The sequence below is a fragment of the Haliotis rufescens genome, unplaced genomic scaffold (assembly GCF_023055435.1).
Source record: "Haliotis rufescens isolate VD_foot unplaced genomic scaffold, xgHalRufe1.0.p SCAF_4, whole genome shotgun sequence".
Classification (NCBI taxonomy): Eukaryota; Metazoa; Mollusca; class Gastropoda; order Lepetellida; family Haliotidae; genus Haliotis; species Haliotis rufescens.
Window position 1 is genome coordinate 1538901 of NW_025964112.1, and position 20807 is coordinate 1559707.

At 41.4% G+C, this 20807-nt stretch overlaps 2 protein-coding genes across 3 annotated transcripts in view; both read right to left on the reverse strand.

The window, feature by feature from the left end:
- Positions 1-2477: 2477 nt before the first annotated feature.
- On the reverse strand, positions 2478-3434 carry LOC125372383 (DNA-directed RNA polymerase II subunit RPB1-like). Its single transcript, XM_048382259.1, has one exon. It carries the CDS (start codon positions 3432-3434, stop codon positions 2478-2480), a length of 957 nt encoding a protein of 318 aa, XP_048238216.1.
- Positions 3435-10671: 7237 nt separating this feature from the next.
- LOC125372325 (potassium voltage-gated channel subfamily H member 8-like) overlaps positions 10672-20807 on the reverse strand; it is a 351499-nt gene continuing 341363 nt past the window's right edge. For both annotated transcript variants that reach the window (XM_048381871.1, XM_048381870.1), the window contains 3 exons: positions 18035-18100; positions 12957-13123; positions 10672-11629 (listed from right to left, as the gene is read on the reverse strand). In XM_048381871.1, the coding sequence (XP_048237828.1) occupies positions 10857-11629; positions 12957-13123; positions 18035-18100 (1006 nt within the window). In that variant the 3' untranslated portion in view covers positions 10672-10856. The remainder of the gene's footprint in view (positions 11630-12956; positions 13124-18034; positions 18101-20807) is intronic.

The window sequence follows — 20807 nt, forward strand, 5'->3', positions numbered from 1 at the left end:
GAGGCTTGCCGGCATATCATGGAAGGTTTTCCAACCAGTTTGTATTAAGTATATATTGTAGATCTCCATGTAAGTTTTTAATTAGACAGTTATGGACAGAAATTGCAGTGCAAGAGTTGAATGAGAACATGTCATCTGATTTTCACATTTCAGTAATCTCATGTTCGGAGTAATTTATTATTTTCTACATAAATCTTGATTTTATCAATCAACAATCATGACACCATCACAGAGAATAATAACCAGGTCATTGAAAAATACATTTCAACGTAACAAACAAATATATCACACTGTGCCAAAACATAAGGCTTTGCAAATGTAAATAAACTATAACTCAAGTAAACATACAAGGTAAGAGACTAGACAGATGACACAGGATATGACTGGTGTCTGTCTAGGTGAGGGTGACCTACCAGGGATGCACGACCAAGGATTCTTCCAGGTGGACACAACTCGGTTTGTTTCACGGGTTCAGAGTTCAGTTGTGCTGTTTGTTGTGTAACACCCCACTCAGCAATATTTCAGCTGCCGGTATATGATGCGGGTCTGTGAATAAGCAAGTCTGGACCAGACAATCCAGTGAATGGTATTATGAGCATCGATTTGCGCAATTGGGATATATTGAATGCATCAACCAAGTCAGTGAGCCTGACCAACCGATTGGTCACCTCTTGCAACAAGCATGGGTTGACCAAGACCAATTCTAACCACGATCTTCACTGGAGCGAGTGTGCTGTGTATTATGACTTATTGTATTGAAACGTAAATCTACTACTACTACCACTGTATATTTTGGGTTGTTTTCTTGATTCTAGCACCTGTTGTACATCAGACGATGGCTGCTTGTTCAAGTCCTCCGCTGGGATGTTAAGGAGGGGGACGTCTTCAGTTGCAGATACACACATCTTCCCGAGGCAAGCGTGTCCACTAGCCTACACCAAAGCCTACTTTCTACCCTTGCCACAACAAGGCAACTTTTCTTGGTTCGACCCTGGCACCACGTCGCGTGGATCACGAGTTGTGCCCCTTGTAATGAAAACGCAATATCCAATCAGATCGCTGTTCTCATCTCGTATAGCTTCACAAAGATGGCGACTATCATAGGCGACAACCTCGTCGAACTGATAACAAAAACATTCACAATTTCATCCAATCGTTGGGGGGCTTAAAAGATGAGAAAGACATGTTCATGTCAACAAAGACAGGCAGCGGTAAATCATTTTCATAAGAAAGTGTACCAGTCGTGGATTTTGATTATGTGCGATAGTCCAATTAATATTTAGCAGAGGAAAGTGGGCTTGATGTGGCAAGGGTGGAAACAAGACTCTGGTGAACAGTCTAGTAGACGCTCTTGCCTCGGGATGATGAAGTACACATGACTGAATGATCTGAATTTGCAGTTACAGTGTTTAAAGGAATATAACACTGCGCATCCGTAACGAAACTTAAAGTGATAGGAAAAATGAGTATGTAAACGAGATTGGTGGGATGATATAATTTGTTCTCCTGAGTTGTCGGTTATGTACTGAGTGGAGCCTTAGGATCATTGACTCGGTACAAACTTTTAGTATTTAGGTACCAGAGATTTTGAATTGCAAGTATACTGATGGCTTAAAATAAGGGAACATATCTATAGACATTGTAGCAGCTGTAGTGAGTTGGGTTTAATGCCACTGTGCAGCTGTTTGTCAGTAGATATGTACATGTGTAAATAGTGTGAAATATCTCAGTATCTCCAACAAAAGTTGAGTGGTAGTATTTGTAGTCAAAACTGTTTATCAGTACCTAACATTAATAAATCTGGAAACCTAAAATAGACATACACCACAACATAAATATGTAAAATTGAAACATTAGAAACAGTTGTACTGACAATACAACGTCCTACTATATACACGGAGTAGCACCATGGAAATACTTCATCTGAATGGCGGAGCCTGGAGAGGGTAGGGCTCCATGGAGGGGCTCCAAGTGGGGAGGGTAGAGTTCCAAGTGGTGTGTTGTAGGGCACCAAGTGGGGAGGGTAGAGCTCCAAGTGGAGCATTGTAGGGCACCAAGTGGGGAGGGTAGAGCTCCAAGTGGAGTGTTGTAGGGCACCAAGTGGGGAGGGTAGAGCTCCAAGTGGGGAGGGTAGAGCTCCAAGTGGAGTGTTGTAGGGCTCCAAGTGGAGAGGGTAGAGCTCCAAGTGGAGTGTTGTAGGGCTCCAAGTGGGGAGGGTAGGGTTCCAAGTGGGGAGGGTAGAGCTCCAAGTGGAGTGTTGTAGGGCTCCAAGTGGGGAGGGTAGAGCTCCAAGTGGAGTGTTGTAGGGCTCCAAGTGGGGAGGGTAGAGCTCCAAGTGGAGTGGGTAGGGTTCCAAGTGGGGAGGGTAGGGCTCAGACTGGGGAGGGTAGAGCTCCAAGTGGGGAGGGTAGGGCTCAGAGTGGGGAGGGTAGAGCTCCAAGTGGAGTGGGTAGGGTTCCAAGTGGGGAGGGTAGGGCTCAGAGTGGAGAGGGTAGAGCTCCAAGTGGAGAGGGTAGGGCTCCAAGTGGGGAGGGTAGGGCTCCAAGTGGAGTGTTGTAGGGCTCCAAGTGGGGAGGGTAGGGCTCCAAGTGGGGAGGGTAGAGCTCCAAGTGGAGTGTTGTAGGGCACCAAGTGGGGAGGGTAGGGCTCCAAGTGGAGCGTTGTAGGGCACCAAGTGGGGAGGGTAGAGCTCCAAGTGGAGTGTTGTAGGGCTCCAAGTGGGGAGGGTAGGGCTCCAAGTGGAGTGTTGTAGGGCTCCAAGTGGGGAGGGTAGAGCTCCAAGTGGAGTGTTGTAGGGCTCCAAGTGGGGAGGGTAGAGCTCCAAGTGGAGTGTTGTAGGGCTCCAAGTTGGGAGGGTAGGGCTCCAAGTGGAGTGTTGTAGGGCTCCAAGTGGGGAGGGTAGGGCACCAAGTGGGGAGGGTAGAGCTCCAAGTGGAGTGTTGTAGGGCACCAAGTGGGGAGGGTAGGGCTCCAAGTGGAGTGTTGTAGGGCTCAAAGTGGGGAGGGTAGGGCTCCAAGTGGAGTGTTGTAGGGCTCCAAGTGGGGAGGGTAGGGCTCCAAGTGGAGTGTTGTAGGGCTCCAAGTGGGGAGGGTAGGGCTCCAAGTGGAGCGTTGTAGGGCACCAAGTGGGGAGGGTAGAGCTCCAAGTGGAGTGTTGTAGGGCTCAAAGTGGGGAGGGTAGAGCTCCAAGTGGAGTGTTGTAGGGCTCCAAGTGGGGAGGGTAGGGCTCCAAGTGGAGTGTTGTAGGGCTCCAAGTGGGGAGGGTAGGGCTCCAAGTGGGGAGGGTAGAGCTCCAAGTGGAGTGTTGTAGGGCACCAAGTGGGGAGGGTAGGGCTCCAAGTGGAGCGTTGTAGGGCACCAAGTGGGGAGGGTAGAGCTCCAAGTGGAGTGTTGTAGGGCACCAAGTTGGGAGGGTAGAGCTCCAAGTGGAGCATTGTAGGGCACCAAGTGGGGAGGGTAGAGCTCCAAGTGGAGTGTTGTAGGGCACCAAGTGGGGAGGGTAGAGCTCCAAGTGGAGTGTTGTAGGACTACAAGTGGGGAGGGTAGAGCTCCAAGTGGAGTGTTGTAGGACTCCAAGTGGGGAGGGTAGGGCTAGATGTGGAGTGGGTAGGGCTCCAAGTGGGGTGGCGTGGGATTGGTGCAGAGGGGGCTGTAGAATGTCTTTAGGGACTGTGTCTGTGGAGTGTCTGTAGTGTGAAGATCACTGTAGAGTGTCTGTATAGCGTCTGTAGTGTTTCTGTAGAGTGTAGATCACTGTAGAGAGTCTGTAGAGCATCTGTAGTGTTTCTGTAGAGTGTAGATCACTGTAGAGAGTCTGTAGAGCATCTGTAGTGTTTCTGTAGAGTGTAGATCACTGTAGAGAGTCTGTAGAGCGTCTGTAGAGCGTCTGTAGTGTTTCTGTAGAGTGTAGATCACTGTAGAGTGTCTGTATAGCGTCTGTAGTGTTTCTGTAGAGTGTAGAGCATCTGTAGAGAGTATTTCGTAGATCACTGTAGAGCGTCTGTAGAACGTCTGTAGTGTGTCTGTAGAGTGTACATCACTGTAGAGCGTCTGTAGTGTTTCTGTAGAGTGTAGAGCATCTGAAGAGAGTATTTCGTAGATCACTGTAGAGCGTCTGTAGAACATCTGTATTGTGTCTGTAGTGTCTGTAGTGTGTCTGCAGAGTGTAGATCCCTGTTGAGCGTGTTCTCCGTGGGCAGCACCTGCCCTCCGCCAGCCCCGCCATGCAAGAAACGGGACAAACATTACCCAGGGGTCAAATGTCACCACAACATAGTTGCCAACACTCAGGAACAACTTGGAAAACAGTGCCATTAATAACCATAAACAGATATTTCTATACATAATACTTTAAATTAAAACAGTATTTCCTAGAAAACAAAACAATTAAATAAATACTGTTTCAAAATGACTGTTAATGAAGATGCCATTCAGAAGAGGTGTCATGCTTGAAAGTGACCTCTGCACAAGGGATGAAACTCACTTTTCCAGACTGTTTGTTCATTTATCCAGACAGAGTTGTTTTCATGTAGTAAGCAGTGGTTTGTATACCTGTCTACTTGTGACTTTGTCGTAGCTGGAAGACAAAGTGACATCAGTTGGTGCTCGTACTACCAACCACTGGTTGTCTGCAACAGGCAGGATGTCACCCAACAGGCTGTCATGTTGATGTTGTAATAGTGTTGCCTATGGCCCATAACCCTTTAGACTTGGTCAGGTTCTTGAGAGTGACTTCAGCTATTAATGAGTGAATGAGTGAGGTTGATTTAACATCCCCTTAACACTATTTCATTTACATGCCTGTGAATCAGTTTCATGTGAAGGGTCTTAGTTGACAACTTTGGTGAAATCAAATGCAGGGTGCTGACAAACCAAGAATAAAACTCCAAACCACAATCATAGGATCATGTTAAGCAACTCTGCACAGTGAATTGCTTCAGCGTAATCTGATGAACCGAAGTAGATATAGTTGACATATAGTAATGCATGAGATAAAATAGCCTGTTTACCTGGACATAGGATGGTAACAGGTACATGGACATAGGATGGTAACAGGATAGTGAGGATGGTAACAGGATAGTAGCGATGGTAACAGGATAGTAACGATGATAACAGGATAGTAAGGATGGTAACAGGATGTATCAGGCATTGTTATTATCTGGAAAAACTGGAGACTACTTAGTGTGCAGAAAATGGATTTCTAAAGACATATTTATGACCAACTGGTATCATTTTACCTTTATTATTGACCACAAAATGTTTGTTTATATTTAACCAGGTGGTCCCATGGACAGGAAGTCTATGTTCAGGGCCGTCACATGTCTCTATAGAACAACTGTTGTAACAAACAATAAAAACCTACAAGAATAATAAATCGAAATGGACATGGACATGGTGGCATCTCTGATACCGTAATGTAGCCAGAAAGGCAACTGCTACGTATAGGTTTTCAGTGTTGAGTGAGTGAGGTAACCACTTCCTCACTGCCCTTGTATTGTTGAGTATAATGATAGTTTATATTGGGGCATACCATGTTAGGACCACATACACAAGTACTTTTGACAATAATCACGTATATCTGACAGGGTGATAACTCATCTTTTATGTTCATGCTTTAGTACTCATGTATGATGTGCCAAGTCAGCCATAGCTGGAAGCACACATAAAATCTTATATGCTAACAATTTAGTCCACTGACTCTTTCATTATTACTTCAAGCCAAAAACTTTATCTCTCCCAAACGTGTTTGACATGATCAACCAGTGGGAAAGACAACTTAGATATTACTTTCAAAACTGTGACATCATTAACGACTTACAGTAACCATGACAACATTTTATAAATCCAAATGGACCTGACATCTAACATCAAAGAAGAATAAGATGAAGTGAAATGTTCCCACACACATTTATAACATCTTTATGACACATCTTCAAATTTTGTAAATATCTTATTTTCCAAAATATGTAGAAAGTTTACTGGGTTGAGTATTTTAAAGTGAGTATTTCTTGTACTGTGTGATAACGTATACACTTGTACTGTGTGTTGACGTATACACTTGTACTGTGTGTTAAGGTATACACTTGTACTGTGTGTTGACGTATACACTTGTACTGTGTGTTAACGTATACACTTGTACTGTTTGTTAAGATATACACTTGTACTGTGTGTTGACGTATACACTTGTACTGTGTGTTAACGTATACACTTGTACTGTTTGTTAAGATATACACTTGTACTGTGTTGACGTATACACTTGTACTGTGTGTTAAGATATACACTTGTACTGTGTTGACGTATACACTTGTACTGTTTGTTAAGATATACACTTGTACTGTGTTGACGTATACACTTGTACTGTGTGTTAAGATATACACTTGTACTGTGTTGACGTATACACTTGTACTGTTTGTTAAGATATACACTTGTACTGTGTTGACGTACACACTTGTACTGTGTGTTAATGTATACACTTGTACTGTGTGTTAACGTATACACTTGTACTGTGTGTTAACGTATACACTTGTACTGTGTGTTGACGTATACACTTGTACTGTGTTGACGTATACACTTGTACTGTGTGTTAACGTATACACTTGTACTGTGTGTTAATGTATAAGCTTGTACTGTGTGTTGACGTATACACTTGTACTGTTTGTTAAGATATACACTTGTACTGTGTTGACGTATACACTTGTACTGTGTGTTGACGTATACACTTGTACTGTGTGTTAATGTATAAGCTTGTACTGTGTGTTGACGTATACACTTGTACTGTTTGTTAAGATATACACTTGTACTGTGTTGACGTATACACTTGTACTGTGTGTTAACGTACACACTTGTACTGTGTGTTAATGTATACACTTGTACTGTGTTAATGTATACACTTGTACTGTGTGTTGACGTATACACTTGTACTGTGTGTTGACATATACACTTGTACTGTGTGTTAACGTATACACTTGTACTGTGTGTTGATGTATACACTTGTACTGTGTGTTAACGTATACACTTGTACTGTGTACTGTGTGTTGACGTATACACTTGTACTGTGTGTTAACGTATACACTTTTACTGTGTGTTAACGTATACACTTTTACTGTGTGTTGACGTATACACTTGTACTGTGTGTTGACGTACACACTTGTACTGTGTTGACGTACACACTTGTACTGTTTGTTAACGTATACACTTGTACTGTGTTGACGTATACACTTGTACTGTGTGTTAACTTACACTTGTACTGTGTTGACGTATACACTTGTACTGTGTGTTAATGTATACACTTGTACTGTGTGTTAATGTATACACTTGTACTGTGTGTTAATGTATACACTTGTACTGTGTGTTAACATGTACACTTGTACTGTGTGTTAACGTATACACTTGTACTGTGTGTTGACGTATACACTTGTACTGTGTGTTGACGTACACACTTGTACTGTGTGTTGACGTATACACTTGTACTGTGTGTTAATGTATACACTTGTACTGTGTGTTGACGTATACACTTGTACTGTGTGTTGACGTATACACTTGTACTGTGTTGACGTATACACTTGTACTGTGTTGACGTATACACTTGTACTGTGTTAACGTATACACTTGTACTGTGTGTTAATGTATACACTTGTACTGTGTGTTAATGTATACACTTGTACTGTGTGTTAATGTATAAGCTTGTACTGTGTTAACGTATACACTTGTACTGTGTGTTGACGTACACACTTGTACTGTGTGTTAATGTATACACTTGTACTGTGTGTTAATGTATACACTTGTACTGTGTGTTGACGTATACACTTGTACTGTGTGTTGACGTATACACTTGTACTGTGTTGACGTATACACTTGTACTGTGTTGACGTATACACTTGTACTGTGTTAACGTATACACTTGTACTGTGTTGACGTATACACTTGTACTGTGTGTTAATGTATACACTTGTACTGTGTGTTAATGTATACACTTGTACTGTGTGTTAATGTATAAGCTTGTACTGTGTGTTAACGTATACACTTGTACTGTGTGTTGACGTATACACTTGTACTGTGTTAATGTATACAGTTGTACTGTGTGTTAACATATACACTTGTACTTTACAAAAAGAAAGAAAAAAAGACTGTCATGTTCCTTTATTTTGGACCAAATATTTTAAAATAGAAATTTGTTGTTCAGTAAAGTTATTGTTTGATTCACAACCTTATGGATGCTTTAGCATTAAGCATACCAAGTAAACAGTGCAAGTTGTAAGTATTGAATGAATGAAGTATTGAGCTAATGAATCAACTATTTTGTTAAGCTTGTAAAAAGAACTTGGAAATTTGAAATTCAATACTGTAACATATTGGACATGTTTGATGGAGGTTTTACACTGGGTTACTTTAGTCTACCCTGTGTGAGTAAGTGAGTGAGTGAGTGAGTTGGGTTAAACGCCGCTTTTAACAGTATTCCAGCAATATCACAGCGTGTCAGCTTAATGCTGGAGGAAAGCCCGAAGTGATGCAGGTCACAGATGTTTTCCACATTGGTGAATCCTAAGAGCACGGGTATGGTGCTGACAAACCTAGAAACATAATCTCAAAACAACAATCATAGCTTTTTTGCATGCCCAAGGGACACAACTCTGTACAGTGAATTGCGTTGCCTTAGAGACTGGACCACCCGAGGTCCCCTCACCCTCAATATTTGTGTTATGTCAGAGGGTGAATGAACGATGCCCTGACAAGACCCATCACAGCAGGAATCAGAGCACATTCAGCACAGGATCAGGTAATGGTCAGTTTAGTCAATTAGTTTCCTGGAATATAGTGTTGAAAGTTGGTTTAGTGTTCTCAGCGATGCTGGTTAAAGGGGGTCTGTATGCCATGATATCTGTCAAACAAATCACAAGTTTCCATGGTTTTCAAAATGGTAAAATGAACAATTAAAGGTTAATAATTTTGTCACAGATAATCTGAAACGAATTTTGCAAGATCCCAAATAGGACGGTTGTATTTTAATACTGTGCAGAGCCTAACCTGAGTCATCTGTCGGAAGAGCCACTGGGATAGCACAAGTTGTCAGGGGAGATGAGAAGTATTAATGTAGGTAGGTCCATGTTTCGGTGGAATGGTCTAGGGTCTAGGATTGTAATATTTCACATGAAGAGGACAGAACATGCAGTCACTGCAGATTTAACAAGCATGATTAACTTTCATAAACACACAAAAAATATGACACATCTTGATGACTTGACTTGATTTTTCTAAAGAATTATGGAGAAAACTTGAAATCCTGTAGCTGTGACATCACAGTAATAACAGCACACAATGCTGCTTGTCGACTCATCTGCCATTTGCCATACACATAAACGTGCTGAATTATCATAATGAAAACTGTAATGGAAGTGATATTGTAAAACCTCCTAAATGAGGTCTTCTGATGAGTATTTCATGAAGTGTGAACACCTCTAATATGAGGTCTTCTGACGAGTATTTAATGAAGTGTGAAACACCTCTGATGTGAGGTCTTATGATGAGTATTTAATGAAGTGTGGAACACCTCTGATTTGAGGTCTTATGTTGACTATTTCATGAAGCAAACTGGCATACTCATGCTAAATACATTCAAAGTTCAAACAAACTGTGATGAATGTCAAGCTGAAGATTAACAGTAACACTATCCATCACAAAAACCTCATCTGGGACACGAACAGTCAAGTAAGTATACAACAAATTCAATATGGCAAACAATCATCTGCAACATGGCCTGACTAATGATATGCCCAGCAGTGTAACCAACAATATTGTTCATGCTGATGGCAGTGTTGTATAGACAGACCCACCTGTATACAAACAAGGCTGACACAGTTTCCTACCTTATGTTTTTTTCAATCTTCTTATGTAGACATTAGATTCTGTTAGGCCAGACATTTTTTTTCTCTCTTTTGGTTATGGATATTGGGGACAAAAGTTTGGGTCCGTCGGTTGAAAAATTATAAAAAACATTTTCCAATTTCAGATATTTTTTGTAATTTCCTAAAAAGTTAAGTAGGTAGGAAAAAACGAAGAAAACTAGAAGGACCGGGTTTTTTCTAGATACAATCTCAACAGGTTTAATTATACTATTTTCACTCATTTATTTATATTGACAGCGGTAGTAAATGAAATTGTCTTACCGTTTTACTTATTTCTGGTTGGCAGAATAAAAAACCCATCTGCTTTTCCTTTTTATATTATTTGTTTACAATTATTTATTATTTACGGATTCCTAAACAAAGTTTAAAAAACAGTCTGGCCTTACAACTTAAATTATGTTTGGTTTTGTGCTAAATTAAACTACCATCATACAGTTTCCTGCTCTGGGTGAAAGGTTTATAAAGTAGTCCCTGCTTGTGCAGACAAGCTCTGAAGTTGTATCACCTGTATGATATGCTGTTGTACACAAAGTCTCAGCTGAAGGTCTGCTTAGAATTAACCACTCAATAAAGAAATAGATGGTCTATTGGAATTTTTCCATATCACGTAAAATGATACGAAGACAGGGAAATCTGACAGTGCACCTTTACATACTTCTTCATAAAACTGCAGCAACTCAACACATCTAGGATCATCTAGAAGCCTGATCTTGAGAGAAGGATTTTCAGCATTAGAACATGAACAATAAGAATGAAGTGCCAATTGGAATAACAGTGTCGTTCATATTTAATATCTTCATAATCTCCCGGCATTATGCAACATCGTAACTGTGTCTTGTAGAACGTCTCTCTCTTCGGTGACAGTCAGAATCAAAGATGAAATTCTAACAATGAGGCTGGAAATGTGAATGCAAACAGGACTGATCTAGACACAGAACCTCATCTCACAAGGTATCACAGTTCAGTTGTCTCAAGTGAATCATCTTCAGGACTGACAAATATTTTTGTTTTAGGCTCCGTGAGTTCGTTGACAAAGTTAAACACTGCCTCTGATTGGCTGGGAGGAGCTGCTGATGCCACGCCCTTTTTGCCATCAAATTCAGCAAAGTCTCTCCTCTCCTGCAAACCAGGACTCGGTGTTGAACCCCCTGTTTCCGACGGACACTGAAAACTGTCTTTAGAAGCACTAGTTGAAGGTCGAAGTTCATGTAAAGTGTCATTTTTTCGATAATTTGGATCTGAAAATGGTAGCCCTAGTTTTTGTTTGGCTGCAATGTTTAAAGCATCGTCAGGTCTCTTATGCCTCAATGACCTGATTGATAATGCATCCACATTTCCCCCTTTGCCACCATGAGTTACCTCCCCTGGGCTGTTCCCATGAACACTGGAGGCCGGGGAGAGTGAGGACCGCCCAGGGTGGCAATGGGGTATACTGTCACTGTAACTATTATGGCGAGACCCCACCTGCGCTGTTAACGATGAAGCGTCTGTGTCAGGTGAATGGCCGTAAGAAAAATGATGCCTTCCAAAAGGTGAAGGTGACTCAGAGGGCATTGACAGTGAGTTGATAGCTTTCAGTATATAGTCCACATTTTGACTGATAGTTTTGACCTCGCGAGACATGGTGTCAATGCGGTGTTCTAGTGTCTCGACGGCGTTCCTTGTTCCTTCCATCTCGACCTGCAGACTGTGAACAAGGACTGCCTCCTGAGATCGCTGGCTCGACACTGGCAAAGCAAGAGGTGACATCGTTATTGGAATGGCGAACACAGCTCTACATGGAAAACATTTATCTCCATTTTTTAATTTTCCTTGAGATACTGTGGGTAATGAGTGAAGCGGCATGTGTGTGCGTGCGTGCATGCATGCATATATATGTCACAGTATATACCTAATCATTTTTATTTACACCAATATTGATGATAACTTCTGGTTTAATGCATGAATGACGTTCGATGTAGATTCTTACCCCGCCACTGAGAGTGACCACAGTCGTTGTGCTAAGACAGGCCTATGTTTATGTTCAAGTACGAGAGTGACCACAGTCGTTGTTCTAAGACAGGCCTACGTTTATGTTCAAGTATGAGAGTGACCACAGTCGTTGTGCTAAGACAGGCCTACATTTATGTTCAAGTATGAGAGTGACCACAGTCGTTGTGCTAAGACAGGCCTACATTTATGTTCAAGTATGAGAGTGACGACAGTCGTAGTGCTAAGACAGGCCTACGTTTATGTTCAAGTACGAGAGTGACCACAGTCGTTGTGCTAAGACAGGCCTACATTTATGTTCAAGTATGAGAGTGACGACAGTCGTAGTGCTAAGACAGGCCTATGTCAATGTTCAAGTACGAGAGTGAGGAGACTAGTAGTGCTAAGACAGGCCTACGTTTATGTTCAAGTACGAGAGTGACGACAGTCGTAGTTCTAAGACAGGCCTACGTTTATGTTCAAGTACGAGAGTGACAACAGTTGTAGTGCTAAGACTGGCCTACGTTTATGTTTAAGTACGAGAGTGACAACAGTTGTGCTAAGACTGGCCTACGTTAATGTTCAAGTATGAGAGTGACAACAGTTGTAGTGCTAAGACTGGCCTACGTTTATGTTTAAGTACGAGAGTGACGAGAGTAGTAGAGCTTAGACAGGCCTACGTTTATTTTTAAGTATGAGAGTGACAGAGTAGTAGTTCTAAGACAGGCCTACGTTTATGTTCAAGTATGAGAGTAGTAGTGCTAAGACTGGCCTACGTTTATTTTTAAGTATGAGAGTGATGAGAGTAGTAGTGCTAAGACAGGACTACGTTTATTTTTAAGTATGAGAGTGATGACTGTCGTAGTGCTAAGACAGGCCTACGTTTATGTTCAAGTATGAGAGTAGTAGTGCTAAGACAGGCCTATGTCAATGTCCAAGTACGAGAGTGACGAGACTAGTAATGCTAAGACAGGCCTACGTTTATGTTCAAGTACGAGAGTGACGACAGTCGTAGTGCTAAGATCTCTACATGGTACAAGGCCATGATGCAGAATAGAAACGGTCGCTCCGATAGATTCCTGCTACCTTGACTTAGTACAGGCATAGGTCGACCTCCTCGCATTTTAGCTGCAGCACCACCACCACCACGATTCTGCCGGTAACGCTTGACTCCGCCTGTTGGGAAGCGCATCTCCGCTGTGGCAAGACTTGGTTTTCTGTTTGGAAGAACATCTTCTTTCTCCATGTCAGTCCTGTGAATAAACACATATGTCCTTCAGAAATGTCAGTATTCACCAGTCAAAAACAATACAATTGGGGATTTGATTTTCCGAATATAAAATTGCGAAGACAATTCTGAAGATGTTTTAAAAAACAAAAATATCCAAAACACATTTGACAGTACATTAACCATAAAAAGTTATTGGTTTTGAACACATTCAATTAAAGGAGGGGTCATGTGACAATATGCTATTTGTGGTCAGTGCATTCATGACACTGGGGAACAACCAACATTAGTTGTTTGGGTAACAGTGCATTTACAACACAAGTTCTAGGGTAACAGTACATTTACAGCATTGGGGAACAACCAACATTAGTTGTTAGGGTAACAGTGCATTTATAACCCTGTGGAACAACCAACATTAGTTGTTAGGGAAACAGTGCATTTACAACCCTGTGGAACAACCAACATTAGTTGTTAGGGTAACAGTGCATTTATAACCCTGTGGAACAACCAACATTAGTTGTTAGGGAAACAGTGCATTTACAACCCTGTGGAACAACCAACATTAGTTGTTAGGGAAACAGTGCATTTACAACCCTGTGGAACAACCAACATTAGTTTTTAGGGTAACAATGCATTTACAACCCTGGGGAACAACCAACAGTAGTTGTTTGGGTAACAGTGCATTTACAGCACTGGAGAACAACCAACATTAGTTGTTAGGGTAACAGTGCATTTACAACACTGGAGAACAACCAACATTATTTGTTAGGGTAACAGTGCATTTACAACCCTAGGGAATAACAAAAACTTAGCTGTTAGGGTAACTGTGCATTTACAACACTGGAGAACAACCAACATTAGTTGTTAGGGTAACAGTGCATTTTGCAACCCCTTGGGAACAGCCAGCATTAGTTGCTAGGGTAACAGTGCATTTACAACACTGGAGAACAACCAACATTAGTTGTTAGGGAAACAGTGCATTTTCAACCCTGTGGAACAACCAACTTTAGTTGTTAGGGAAACAGTGCATTTACAACCCTGTGGAACAACCAACATTAGTTTTTAGGGTAACAATGCATTTACAACACTGGGGAACAACCAACAGTAGTTGTTAGGGTAACAGTGCATTTACAACCCTAGGGAATAACCAACATTAGTTGTTAGGGTAACAGTGCATTTACAACACTGGAGAACAACCAACATTAGTTGTTAGGGTAACAGTGCATTTTGCAACCCCTTGGGAACAGCCAACATTAGTTGCTAGGGTAACAGTGCATTTACAACACTGGAGAACAACCAACATTAGTTGTTACGGTAACAGTGCATTTTGAAACCCCTTGGGAACAGCCAACATTAGTTGCTAGGGTAACAGTGCATTTACAAGACTGGAGAACAACCAACATTAGTTGTTCCCCAGTGCTGTAAATGCACTGGGGAACAACTAGGGCTTCATCGAGTACCGAAGTACTCGGGGCCGGGTCGGTTTTTACTGGGACTCGAGTCCGTTATCAAGGACTCGAGTACTCGATAAGGGGAGATCACTCTGTTTCAATGTTCAATTGTTCATCAATATATTGATTAAAGCTTAAAAAATATTGTTTGAATAATGTATTCTTTGTAGAAAGTAGATGTCACTTTAGAATGTCACATAAAATAGACGTAATTATTGTTTTTCCTTCCCGACTTTAAGAAATTGAATGTATCAAGGCAATTATTGCTTCTTTGCTCCGACTCAAATGCCAAGTGTATTCCCTTACACAGATTAACAACTGATTAGCTGATATATATGTGTTACTTCAGTGCTTACAAATCAAGCGACAGGTCGACAGTTTGGTACAGTTTGAAAACGTGACCAACTCATGAATGAATGAACTTATAGTACTACATTTCCATATTTAGCGGCCTTAGTCTTGCAGCCCAGCAGCTGTGTATACGTGTATGTTACGTGATACACATTATCGATTTTCTTCCTGCTAATTATTGTTCGTGCTTGTTGGCAGGTGTCGAATGAAATGCTGATTGTCAGAAAAAAACAAACTTGGTTTGTGTTCAGTATGTATTGTAGTATTTGTAGACGTGGCGTAATGTTTTTGAAGGTCGTGATTAAGATTAGTGCAGTTACAAGCAAACATTAACACTGAACACTTCTATACACTTTGACAGATAAACAAGTTCCGTGGACGCTCTCTATTTACATTTCAGTGCAGTTCAATTATACTTATAACATGTTTTAATACTTTAAGATGGCAATTTTGATCAAATGAACCAATATTCTTAAAGGACGTCCTATTTTCGGGTACTCGAGTACAAGTCGAGTTTCACCCCTCGGGTCCTCCAGTCCAAAAAATTGGACTCGTGGAAGCCCTAGGAACAACCAACATTAGTTGTTAGGGTAACAGTGCATTTACAGCACTAGGGGAACAACCAACATTAGTTGTTAGGGTAACAGTGCATTTACAGCACTAGGGGAACAACCAACATTAGTTGTTAGGGTAACAGTGCATTTACAGCACTAGGGGAACAACCAACAGTAGTTGTTAATGTAACAGTGCATTTACAGCACTAGGGAAACAACCAACATTAGTTGTTAGGGTAACAGTGCATTTACAGCACTAGGGGAACAACCAACATTAGTTGTTAGGGTAACAGTGCATTTACAGCACTGGGGAACAACCAACATTAGTTGTTAGGGTAACAAGTGCATTTACAGCACTAGGGGAACAACCAACAGTAGTTGTTAATGTAACAGTGCATTTACAGCACTAGGGAAACAACCAACATTAGTTGTTAGGGTAACAGTGCATTTACAGCACTAGGGAAACAACCAACATTAGTTGTTAGGGTAACAGTGCATTTACAGCACTGGGGAACAACCAACATTAGTTGTTAGGGTAACAAGTGCATTTACAGCACTAGGGGAACAACCAACAGTAGTTGTTAATGTAACAGTGCATTTACAGCACTAGGGAAACAACCAACATTAGTTGTTAGGGTAACAGTGCATTTACAGCACTAGGGAAACAACCAACATTAGTTGTTAGGGTAACAGTGCATTTACAGCACTGGGGAACAACCAACATTAGTTGTTAGGGTAACAGTGCATTTACAGCACTAGGGGAACAACCAACATTAGTTGTTAGGGTAACAGTGCATTTACAGCACTGGGGAACAACCAACATTAGTTGTTAGGGTAACAAGTGCATTTACAGCACTAGGGGAACAACCAACAGTAGTTGTTAGGGTAACAGTGCATTTACAGCACTAGGGGAACAACCAACAGTAGTTGTTAATGTAACAGTGCATTTACAGCACTAGGGAAACAACCAACATTAGTTGTTAGGGTAACAGTGCATTTACAGCACTAGGGAAACAACCAACATTAGTTGTTAGGGTAACAGTGCATTTACAGCACTGGGGAACAACTAACATTAGTTTTTAGGGTAACAAGTGCATTTACAATGCTGGGGAACAACCAACCAAGATAATTCAGTTACAATCTCCCTGTTGTGGAATGACACAACCAAACACCACAAGAATATCCCCGTAGTTTATTTAGAAGACTGCATGTTACACTATCAAGGCTTGTATCCCAGCATGACAACACACAAGTGAGAAGACACATTGTGTTTATGGCATTGCAACAAAAACATACTAAAATGTTGGCATCAAGCCAGTTTCCATTTCTTTGACGTTGTAAACCGTGTAAGAAACACCAAACTCCGCAGTCTTTGTCTGGCACTGGGAGCTGAATCAAACCTGTCTTCATAGACACCAACCTCATCGTATTGCCTCGTTGTATTGCCTCGTTGTATTGCCTCATCGTATTGCCTCATCATATTTGTAAATGGGTTGTCTCAGATTCAGTTTTGAGTACATGTGAGCCAACCGACAAATCGGGTTATTGTGTATTTCTTTTTGAACATGTTGAAAGAAATACAAAACAAAATGCAACCTCCTCACTTTTCAGGTTAAAATTCTAATAGTTCTAATAAACCTTAGGCATAGCCGACTGGGCCCCTGGGCCCCTGGGCCCCGGCACCCTGCAGGGGGGATGCACAAACACACGGCTACTAACATTGTCATTGCCTTTATCAAAATCAAAATTATTTGTTAATTTATTATTCTTTTGAACTTTTTATAAAAAAACAAAAACAAGTTGAAAAGGTTACCTTAACCTTAAACAATAAGTTGTACTTTGCATGTAGGCTGGACAGAGTGCGTGAGTTGTGTTTAACACCGCTTTTATCAGTACTCATGTCATATCACGGCGTGTCAGCTTATGTGGGAGGAGAGCCCGAAGTGATGCAGGTCTTAGACATTTACCACTTCCGTGAAACCCACGTGCACGGGTATGGTGCTGACAAACCTAGAAACATAATCAGGGCGAACCAGAATTGCCCAAGGGACGCAACTCTGTACAGCGAATTGCGGCGCCTTAGACGACTGGGCCACCTGTGCCCCCAGCTTGGTCTCCAGTCTCCTCCTACTCTGAGCCACAAGAAGTATGGTTACTATGAGCAACCCATGCTTGCCATTAAAGGCGATCGGGTGGTCAGGCTCGCTGACTTGGTTGATGCATGTCATCGTATCCCAGTTGTGTGGATCGATGCTCATGATGTCAGTCACTGGATTGTCTGGTTCAGACTCAATTATTTACAGACCGCCGTCATATGGCTGGAATATTGCTGAGTGCAGCATTAAACAACAAACAACAAACAACAAACAAACAAATCCAACTCAAGCCACAAGAAGCATGGTTACCATGATCTCATGGTCATATAAATTATTAGAAACAAGTTTTTATATAATAGACATTTGTAACCTATTCAGAAATATAAACAAATATGAAATCCAACCTGCCAGCCCAGGGTATTAAAAAAACAGAATATATATTTAAACAGTATGTTAAACAATTCAACACTTGGCATGAGCGTACCTTTGATGTGGGCGGGCCGGGGTGGTAAACCACCGTGGGAGTCTACCATGTCCGGCGGGATGAGAGCTGCCACAAGGGGAGACAACACAGGGTTAGGGAATTGCTACTGGACACATTAATACTGTGAGGGAATTGCTACTGGACACATTAATACTGTGAGGGAATTGCTACTGGACACATTAATACTGTGAGGGAATTGCTACTGGACACATTAATACTGTGAGGGAATTGCTACTGGACACATTAATACTGTGAGGGAATTGCTACTGGACAAATTAATACTGTGAGGGAATTGCTACTGGACACATTAAAACTGTGAGGGAATTGCTACTGGACACATTAATACTGGTAGGGAATGGCTACTGGACACATTAATACTGTGAGGGAATTGCTACTGGACACATTAATACTGTGAGGGAATTGCTACTGGACACATTAATACTGTGAGGGAATTGCTACTGGACACATTAATACTGTGAGGGAATTGCTACTGGACACATTAATACTGTGAGGGAATTGCTACTGGACACATTAATATTGTGAGGGGATTGCTACTGGACACATTAATACTGTGAGGGAATTGCTACTGGACACATTAATACTGTGAGGGAATGGCTACTGGACACATTAATACTGTGAGGGAATTGCTACTGGACACATTAATACTGTGAGGGAATTGCTACTGGACACATTAATACTGTGAGGGAATTGCTACTGGACACATTAATATTGTGAGGGAATTGCTACTGGACACATTAATACTGTGAGGGAATTGCTACTGGACACATTAATACTGGTAGGGAATGGCTACTGGACACATTAATACTGTGAGGGAATTGCTACTGGACACATTAATACTGTGAGGGAATTGCTACTGGACACATTAATACTGTGAGGGAATTGCTACTGGACACATTAATATTGTGAGGGAATTGCTACTGGACACATTAATACTGTGAGGGAATTGCTACTGGACACATTAATACTGGTAGGGAATGGCTACTGGACACATTAATACTGTGAGGGAATTGCTACTGGACACATTAATACTGTGAGGGAATTGCTACTGGACACATTAATACTGTGAGGGAATTGCTACTGGACAAATTAATACTGTGAGGGAATTGCTACTGGACACATTAAAACTGTGAGGGAATTGCTACTGGACACATTAATACTGTGAGGGAATTGCTACTGGACACATTAATACTGTGAGGGAATTGCTACTGGACACATTAATACTGTGAGGGAATTGCTACTGGACACATTAATACTGTGAGGGAATTGCTACTGGACACATTAATATTGTGAGGGAATTGCTACTGGACACATTAATACTGTGAGGGAATTGCTACTGGACACATTAATACTGGTAGGGAATGGCTACTGGACACATTAATACTGTGAGGGAATTGCTACTGGACACATTAATACTGGTAGGGAATGGCTACTGGACACATTAATACTGTGAGGGAATGGCTACTGGACACATTAATACTGTGAGGGAATTGCTACTGGACACATTAATATTGTGAGGGAATTGCTACTGGACACATTAATACTGTGAGGGAATTGCTACTGGACACATTAATACTGGTAGGGAATGGCTACTGGACACATTAATACTGTGAGGGAATTGCTACTGGACACATTAATACTGTGAGGGAATTGCTACTGGACACATTAATACTGTGAGGGAATTGCTACTGGACAAATTAATACTGTGAGGGAATTGCTACTGGACACATTAAAACTGTGAGGGAATTGCTACTGGACACATTAATACTGTGAGGGAATGGCTACTGGACACATTAATACTGGTAGGGAATGGCTACTGGACACATTAATACTGTGAGGGAATTGCTACTGGACACATTAATACTGTGAGGGAATTGCTACTGGACACATTAATATTGTGAGGGAATTGCTACTGGACACATTAATACTGTGAGGGAATTGCTACTGGACACATTAATACTGGTAGGGAATGGCTACTGGACACATTATTACTGTGAGGGAATTGCTACTGGACACATTAATACTGTGAGGGAATTGCTACTGGACACATTAATACTGTGAGGGAATTGCTACTGGACACATTAATACTGTGAGGGAATGGCTACTGGACACATTAATACTGTGAGGGAATTGCTACTGGACACATTAATACTGGTAGGGAATGGCTACTGGACACATTAATACTGTGAGGGAATTGCTACTGGACACATTAATACTGTGAGGGAATTGCTACTGGACACATTAATACTGTGAGGGAATTGCTACTGGACACATTAATACTGTGAGGGAATTGCTGCTGGACACATTAATACTGTGAGGGAATTGCTACTGAACACATTAATACTGTGAGGGAATTGCTACTGGACACATTAATACTGTGAGGGAATTGCTACTGGACACATTAATACTGTGAGGGAATTGCTACTGGACAAATTAATACTGTGAGGGAATTGCTACTGGACACATTAATACTGTGAGGGAATTGCTACTGGACACATTAATACTGTGAGGGAATTGCTACTGGACACATTAATACTGTGAGGGAATTGCTACTGGACACATTAATACTGTGAGGGAATTGCTACTGGACACATTAATACTGTGAGGGAATTGTTACTGGACACAATATACTGTTGGAGTAAATGATTGAATTGACATGAAGAGGTTATAGGATTGCTATACAATTGGACAACATTAAATTAACCGACAGCGAGTTCTGCCTATTGCAAAAACAGGTGAATCACAAAAGAAGACA

Coding starts and splice junctions, on each gene's coding strand:
- LOC125372383 (XM_048382259.1), bottom strand. CDS start 3,434: ATGCTCCACTTGGAGCTCTACCCTCCCAACTTGGTGCCCTACAACACT.